This window comes from Micromys minutus (assembly GCF_963924665.1).
Source record: "Micromys minutus genome assembly, chromosome: 19".
Lineage (NCBI taxonomy): Eukaryota > Metazoa > Chordata > Mammalia > Rodentia > Muridae > Micromys > Micromys minutus.
In genome coordinates, this window is record NC_137954.1 from 36,177,545 (window position 1) to 36,186,225 (window position 8,681).

At 46.3% G+C, this 8,681-nt stretch overlaps 1 protein-coding gene across 4 annotated transcripts in view; it reads left to right on the forward strand.

Moving 5' to 3' along the window:
- ATG16L1 (autophagy related 16 like 1) overlaps nt 1-4,617 on the forward strand; it is a 32,345-nt gene extending 27,728 nt beyond the window's left edge. For all 4 annotated transcript variants that reach the window (XM_080933025.1, XM_080933026.1, XM_080933027.1 and 1 more), the window contains 4 exons: nt 1,450-1,599; nt 1,691-1,738; nt 2,682-2,783; nt 3,501-4,617. In XM_080933025.1, the coding sequence (XP_080789151.1) occupies nt 1,450-1,599; nt 1,691-1,738; nt 2,682-2,783; nt 3,501-3,594 (394 nt within the window). In that variant the 3' untranslated portion in view covers nt 3,595-4,617. The remainder of the gene's footprint in view (nt 1-1,449; nt 1,600-1,690; nt 1,739-2,681; nt 2,784-3,500) is intronic.
- Nucleotides 4,618-8,681: the final 4,064 nt, after the last annotated feature.

Genomic DNA, 8,681 nt, shown 5'->3' on the forward strand with positions numbered 1-8,681 from the left:
AGATGTCCACCTGCTTTACAAGCCCATTGGGATGCTTTGATGTTTGATCCGTGTGTGGTAAGAAAAGAAAGTGATGGATGACTTTGTGGTCTGCTCAGTGATTTTTGTCCTGCCACAGAGAACAGGCACACTGAAAGCAAAGTATTGATGAGGACCTGAGTCCATGGCAGAAGGGCACATAGACAGGGACATGCCAAGAGATTGCTGTTGCTGGCAAGGTTGGGAGGAGAAGAGCTCTCAGGACCAAAAGAGGTCCAGTGAAACAAAGCCCTGAGCTGCTAGCTGAGGAGGAGCACAGAGGTGGTGGTAACTAGATTGAATACAGAGGCCATAGTCCGTGTAGCAGCTCATGAAGTGTGGAGATGAGGATAAAAATGTTTAGCTTGGGGCTGAAGAGATGGCTCAGTGTTAAGAGCACTGACTGCTCTTCCAGAGGTCCTGAGTTCAATTCCCAGTAACCACATGGTGGCTCACAACCATCTGTAATGGGATCTAATACCCTCTTCTGGTGTGTCTAAGGACAGCTACAGTGTACTCATTTACCTAAAATAAAAATAAATAATTCTTTTTAAAAAAAAAAAAAAAGAAAGAAAAAGGAATGTGTGGCTCTGGATGCATGTTGAGTGCAGAGTGGTACCCAGAGGACTCCCATGAAGCTTACTCCTCTATTTTTAATCTCTTTTTTCCTCTGAACTTGAAGTTTGAACTTAAAACATGGAAGTTTAGAAATTCACTGGATGTTACAAGTCTCCTAGCCAGTCCCTTAACTTGAAAATTAGATGGCCACATACCAAAGATTTGGAGTAGGAGTTGAGTCTGAGGCTATGTATACAATAGAAAGATAAACTCTTGCTCAGTTAAGACAGCAAATAAATTTATTAAAAATCTCTAGTAAAACCATTGTTGAGTGTCACTGTTCCCATCTACTGTAGGCCTATAGCTGACCTCTGTGGGCTTAAGCATGTAAGAGTTGGAGAGGGTGCACAGTGACAACTGTGCTGTGGTATCATTCAGTCCCATGTCTGAAGCGGCCTCAGTCAAGCTTCCTGATCATGACAGGGCCTGTGGGCTCCCTAGACACACCACAGCAGCTTCTGTGCCAACCCTGTGTTGTAAAAGCTAAAGGTAACACCATTGAAATTGAATGATCTAAGGCTGGAGAATACATGCTTACCATGCACATGAGACCTCAGAGTCAGTCCACAGAATCCACAAAAGAAAGTTAAGAAAAAGCCAAACCAGCTGTGTAATTAATTGCTCTTGTTTATCAGGAGTTCTAGTTGGTAATAGTCCTATTCTAAAAATGGGCAAAAAAATCCCTAACCATTTCAACCACCCTTAATAACTCAGATCTAACTGCGTGACAGCATTTTCTGCTCAGTGACATTGCATCTTGTCAGGTTGGAGGTGGCCCACTTGCACTAGGTTTCAGGCTGATCTCTCCCTTAGATCAGAGAGTGTGGTCCGAGAGATGGAACTGTTAGGGAAGATCACTGCTCTGGACTTAAACCCTGAGAGAACTGAGCTCCTGAGCTGCTCTCGTGATGACCTGCTAAAAGTCATTGACCTCCGGACAAATACTGTCAAGCAGACATTCAGGTACTGGGTCCTGGGCCTGCCCTTGCCTACTTCTGTCCTGCTGGGTGAGTGTACTGTAGGTGGCAGCTAATCTGTCTGCTTTTTGTTTCAGTGCGCCTGGATTCAAATGTGGCTCTGACTGGACCCGAGTTGTCTTCAGGTTAGTAGCTATGTCCTACCCAGTGCTTGGTTTAAGTCAGAAGTTGACTCTGGACACTTCTTCTTAGGGAGGTAAAACATGATCTTTCTGCTACCTCTGGAGCTTGCAGGAGTGACAGTGGTCCTGCTGGAATCTTTTTGGTTTTTTAAATGGTGTTCCTTTTTAATTGTGAGCATGGTTGGCTGATGCTTGGTTCTGAGTGAGTTACCACATTCTCCTTTTCACCCACTCACTTGCCAAGACTTGTCACTGTCACTGAAAAGGCTTGGCATCCCTGGGATGGAACGGTACAGTCTGTTTGGAGGTGACCCTGGAAGGTAAAACAGTGCCATACGTACTCAGGTGTATTCTGGGATTGGCTGTCATGGTAGGGAAAGTGTCTGTGTGTGCATGTGGCCACCTGAGCTTATGTGTACATGCAGGGGCAAGAGAAGGACATCAGATGTTTTGCTCCACCACTCCACCCTATTCCCTTGAGACAAGTCTTTTCACTGAATCTAGAACTAGGCTGACAGCCTGCAGCCATGTCTCTTTCCACAGCAGGCCTACATTATAGATGCTTCTACGCACATGCATAGTTTTTTAACATTGGTTTTGGAGATTAGAGCGTGGATCCTCATGCTGCAGAAAACAGTCTTGACACATGAGGCCATCTCCCCAGCCTGTGTCCCAACATCTTATGGTTTCCCCTGCCTACTCTTGCTGAACCAGACAACAAACCTGTTTATGGGCAGAAACTTTGAACTTTTCAGAGATTGGCTTTGGGCTCCCCTGTGTGTGCTTGAGACTGTTAAGTGGGGACATGAGGCTTCAAGAAGCAGCACGGCACTGCTCTTTAGTAACCAGGTGGCTGAAAGAACAAGGCTGATCACAACTAGCATGACAGGCTTGGTCATGTGAGGTCAAGGGTCTATAGCTTTTGCCCTCTTACTGTCTCCTCCAGCCCTGATGGCAATTATGTGGCAGCAGGCTCAGCGGAGGGTTCTCTTTATGTCTGGAGTGTGCTCACGGGGAAAGTGGAGAAGGTTCTTTCGAAACAGCACAGGTAAGATGAGCCCCACCAGTGCATGTACTCAGGCCTATATCTAAAGCAGAACCTAGGATTTCATCCCAGGGCTTATGCTGTCTTTGGTTGGGTGGGAACCTTAGAGTGCTCCTGGAGAGCAGTCCCCTCCCTATTTCCAGGGCTGATTGACCAAGGTTAGTGAGGCCAAGGCTTCACAACTCAGCTGTATATATAGCAGACCACAGTGACTGAGATACCACAAGTAGAACCACTGGGAAAAGCCTCAGGGCAGCTCCTTCCTCATCCTTCTTTCCTCTCCTACTCCATCCTCCATCCCTCTTCCCTTTTGTCCTTGACTCCTGTGTTTGTCAGTAATCCCACGTGTTCATACCTTCCTTACCGACCCGTCCACCAGCTAGGACAGGCAGCTCTTGGGCTTATTGTTACCAGTTCTGTGCCCAAAACACAGGCCCTGGCTTCCTGTAGGTCGGCACGCTCTGCTCACTACCTTGCAGTTGTGCTACCTTACGGAGCTGAGTGTTCCCTCTTCCTGCTTTTCTAAGGACTACTCTAGGGGTGAGCCACATAAGGCCTGGTTGCTAAAGGAGACAGCATCTCCTATCTAGTTCAGGGCTGCTATAGGAACAGTGAAGCTTTCTCAGCATAAGGCCCTGCTGTGGGTGGATGGGCCTGTATTTTGCACATGCCTGGGCCTGGTGCCTTGCTGACTGAAGTCTCTTCTGATTGGTCCTTAAGCTCTTCTATCAATGCGGTGGCATGGGCCCCCTCGGGCTTACATGTTGTCAGTGTGGACAAAGGAAGCAGAGCTGTGCTGTGGGCACAGCCTTGATGCCACACCCTGAGGAGTAGCATGGGACCCCACAGTCCATCTTGGAGAGTGATGTGTCCTCCCAGAGAAGAGCTGAAGCCATGCGGCACCCACCATACCTTTCCTAAGAACTTTGACTTCGGTCTCTAATGGCTGAGAAGAACCAACACTGAACCAAACTGACTCTGCAAGTCCCTAGCAGAGGCTTGGATTCTTGTCTGCATTTGGGTGGGAAACACTACTAACTCTGACCTTCCATACCTCATGGGGAGCACAGGGTCCCTGCTGGGTCTCCCCACTGGACACAGTGCCAAGGACAACCCCATACACCAGGTATTGGGTCCCCTGTGCTTTTTCCGTCTTTCCAAAGTTTGTTGTAGCCTGATGCACACCCCTTATCTGTGGGATCACTTACCCAGGGGGCTTACTGTAGGCATTGGGCTAGTGGAAACCAAATCAGGGCCTGTCCTCCTGTGACAAAGGATGGGTGGAACTGTTTTCAGGGCTGGTGATGTGGCTGGTCTCACTGCTGAAACCTGCATCTTGAGCTGGCCATCAAAACTCCGAGCTCCCTTCCTGCCAACACTTCCACATTGCTTTGTGTGTGCAAGGAAAGGACTGTGCCAACCTTTCCTGTCTGGTAGACTTTGCAGCAGAGATGAGGAACATCTTTGCTCTGCTTCGCTGCAAGTGCACAACAGGTGGCTGAGAGCTGATGGTGGCGAGTCCAACCACTGCCTGTGCATACAGTGCAGTGTTTGGTAAGAAGTCTACCTAAGAGCTGGTTATGATGAAGGCTGGGAAAGCATTCTCTGTCCTGCTCGCCCATGTACATGGTCTGAGCGTGGTGTCTGGGTGTCTGAAGCACCACATTTGTCACATTTACTTTGCACTTTATTTTTTGCTTCCACACTGTTCTCTGGACAGTAGGGACAGACATGAGTGCTAGAGCCAGGGAAGAGGAAGAGCTGTCCTTCCCTGCTGGCCAGGGCACATCTTTTATTTATTTAATTATGTGTCCCAACAGAACTTGATTGTAAATAAAGAAGAAATTCTGTTATATACTTTTCAAACTCCTTGCGTCTTGATTGTCTTTTGTGTTACATCCTTAAATAAGGGAGAAGAGAACTGATTTTTCTGATACTTACTGCTTTTGGAGATAAGGTCTTGCTTTATGAATAGCTTAGACCAGCTTAAACTCAATTCTGTTGCTACCAAATGGATGGGATTACAAGGGTTCACAACCTTGCCTGGAAGGTGTTTCGTGTTCCTAGATAATAGAGAGTATCTACTTCCTGGTGTTTTGGGCCATTTTCAGCATGTCACCTGTCCCCATAATTATTACTCTCTATTAGCACTGTTCCTGTGTCTTACACAAGTCTGAACGCTAGGAAAAGTGTCTCCAGATTCCTTCCACACCCTCACCCACACCTGGATGTTACTGTGGACTAATAGCCTGTTCCAGCTGAAGAGGTGTAAGTTGCTGAAGGTTTAAGTTGGAGCGCAGAAACTGCTTGGCTGTTCACCAGTCTTAGGAAACTCTCAGCCAGCCATCAGCTATCCTTGTAAGGAAGGAGGGGGAACATCAGGTGAGATCCCTGTCCATTCAGGTTACTGGTCCTGAAGCAGGGCTGCTCTTAGTTCATCCCCTAACTGCCAGCACTGAGCATGTGTGTGTTCACCCCAGTCTGCACCTTCCTTCCGGCAGGTGGAGCTCTCACGTCACTCTGGGTGTGCTGTGGGTTTCTCAGGTTATCTTATATGTAGCCACCAGGGACTGACTCCCTCCTCATAACTTAACTGTTCAGTCTGCATTTTACTTGAATGTAACAAAGGTTATTTTTAATTAACAGCTTCATGTTCACTAGGTCATTTCCCAGTGCAGGATTATAATTCAGGTTAGAGGTTTGATTTCTAAGGTACCTTCTGTGGGTACATTGCCCACCCCCTACACAAATAGGGTCTCATTATGAAGCCTTAACTGGCCTTGTAACTCAGATTTCCTGCCTCTGGAGTGCTGGGACTAAAGGGGCACATCATGCCTGACCCTTGTGCACTGCTTTTTATTCAATATCCTAGGCACTGGGCACAGGGAATTTTGTGGTCATTGCAGTAAATGTATGAATGGAGGGCAGGGGCAGCCCAGTTCCCAAAGATAGTTTGGCTGGGAAACAAGGTTGCCATGAGTCAAGGCATACAGAACACCCCATCATGTCTGTTTCCCTAACTGGAGTTTTGTGAAGCTGACATTTTGAAGCATGGAGTTTACACTCCACCTGTGTGGAATACACTTAAGGTGAGTAGCAGTGGTGTGCGACATTGTACTTCTGAACCTTGTTTATATGGAAAACATCATTTTCATTTCTGTAAGATAACCCAAGTAGTAATACTTGGGTCTTAGTTCTCAAATTAGGTCATCTATATTTTATTTTTAAAATGGGAGGACGTTTCCCAGCACAGTTCTAACAAGCTTCATGACCTCAGATGGGCACATTTATGCTAACTCTGCCACTCCGGGTCCATGTTGAGGGGCGGGGGAGCAGAGTGAGTCAGCCATGACGTTATCTATATCCTATCCCAGTGAGTGTCACACGGTACATCTCAACTTTCATTCGTCAGCTTAAATCTCCAGCGAAATGAAGGATCCCTGAACTTGAATGGGTTGCTGTATATGCCTGTGTGTGGAGAGATCACACTGCTCCATTCTTGGCTCCCTCACCTGAGCAGACGATACTCTGATCTCAGCTCTGGCTTTCATCGAATTCTTTGATGGTGACTGTCAGTTCCTCTAAGTCACTGCTGAGCTGTTCATTACAGATGCTTTTCCAGTTTATTGCTTGGTGTGCCCATGCCCTGGCACCCCTACCCCACCGGCATCCTTGGATGCTTGTTTGAAGATCAGTTTGATTTGATCCAGATCTATTTAGCTTGTGCTACATAAGTAACTACCTTAAAATACAATGGCTTAATGCAGCCACTATGAAAATCAGTATAGAGGCTTCTTATAAATCTAAGATTATGAGAATGAGTCTATCAAGTGACCCAGCCAGAAGACCCCTGGTAACTGCAGAGATACTTGCACATTCATGTTTATCACCATTCTTCACGTTATCGAAGACGCTGAATCAGCCCTAGATGTCCATCAAGACAGGAACATGATGAAAATGCGGTATGTACTTACATATACAGTGGGATATTTTTTGAACCATAAACATAAACTTTGCAGGAGAAATGGATAGAGTTGGAAGACAAGGTAACCCAGGATAGAAAGCAGATCTGAGTTTCTAATAAGCAGGTGTATGTCAGTGGAAGTAAGTGTGGGTGAGAAGTCAGTAAATTAGAAAGGGAAGCTAGAGTGGACTGGGGTGTTCAAAGGAATGGATGGGGAAGACAATAGAACACATGGGGGCTAAAGTAGAAAGTCAACTACTAGAGATGGAAGGAAAGCAGCCAAAATAAAATGCTTAAGATGAAGGAAGTAACCTGTAAGCTAATTTTAAAACATGGTAAAATTACATCCCCTTACTATTGCCTGTAGGACATCTGTGCCATGTGTGTGGAGGTCAGAGAAAAACTTGTAGGAATTGGTTCTACCACATGGGTCCTGGGATCAGTCAGGCCATAAGTCTGATAGGAAGCAAGCTTACCCACTGAGTCATCTTGTTTACCTAAAATTTTAAAACAGTTATTGAATCATGGGGATAAGTGCTTAGAAAGCACCCTCCAAGTCCTCAATTGGTTTGTTGATATGAGGTCATCTGAGGGATGGGATAATAAGAAAGCATCAGTGTGTGAGCATTTGTCACCACTTGAGTTGCCTGTTAACATCATGTTGACTGTAGCAGGTTGCGTGGGCAGGATTGGTACTCTAAATCCAGCCCTGGAAAAATGAGTTCTGGGAGAGAAGAGAATCACGCTGCCATCTTGGAGAGCCCATTAACATCTGCTCTCCCATTACTTCCAGAATAGTATCATTTGCTGATGTTTCAATGCCCTGGGCAGAATTTGATTGGGTTTCCTTTGCAAACTCAAGAATCTATCTCAAGGACAGACATCAGCCTTGTGCCTTACAGTGTGCTGGGCTTCCACAAGTTTGCTCTTATTCCAGAACACAGCTAGGCAGGGAAAGCAGGAGAATTTGTCTTTGGGCTTTCTTTTTACTTTAAAGATAGCTAGATAAACAGGACAGTGGGGAGGCTTGTGATTCTCACATGATGGGTTTTTAGGTGGAGAGCCAGAAGGCCTGATACTTGCAGGAGAATACAGAATGGTTTTGAGAGACCGAGGCAGGAGCCACACTTCGTACCTAGTGCACTACAGAGTGGAGACTTATTAGCGGTTTGGTCTTTGAAACAGTACGTTATTTATCTCAGATTAGCCTCAAATTTACTGAGCATGAGCTTGAACTTCTGATTCTCCTGCCTCTTCAACCTGAGTGCTGGGCTTATAGGCTTGTGCTACCAAACCCTACTTCTGCAATGCCGGGGGTTGAGTTCAGAGTTTCGTAGGCAGTTTACTGGCCTGTCATTTCCATCCCATGTTATGTGTGTTCGCTCATTTATGGGGGCATTGTTCGCTGTGGTGCATTTGTAGAGCTCAGAGGGCAAACAGTGGGAGTTTCTCCCACTGTGTAAGCTCCACGAATCAGACTTGAGTTGTCAGTATTGATAGTGAGCACGTTTACTTCCCCAGGCATTTCCCTGGCCCTCGCGTACTAATTTAAAGTGAATGGTTGGTTGTATTTTGTAGATTTTCGATGTATAGCCGCCAGCTCCTAACACTAACCAACAAAGACGTTGGTTGTCTTTCAAGTTAAGATCAATAAGCAGCAGATGGATCCAAAGAGAAGTGGAGACCGTACAGAAAGCCACACCAGTCAGAATGCAGAGCTCTGGACCCTGTACCTTAAAGCAGGGGGAGCATTGCCGGAGACACAAAGACTAAGAACCAGAGGAGTTTGCTGTGAGACTGTTTCCTACACCTGCAAAGTCTCAGCAATTTGATCACCCAAATGTGAGCTGAACGAGAGGGAAGACACCACCAGACACACCAAGTATCAGGGCCTCATGAGGCCTCAACCCTACATAACTAGAGGCAACAGAAAATCT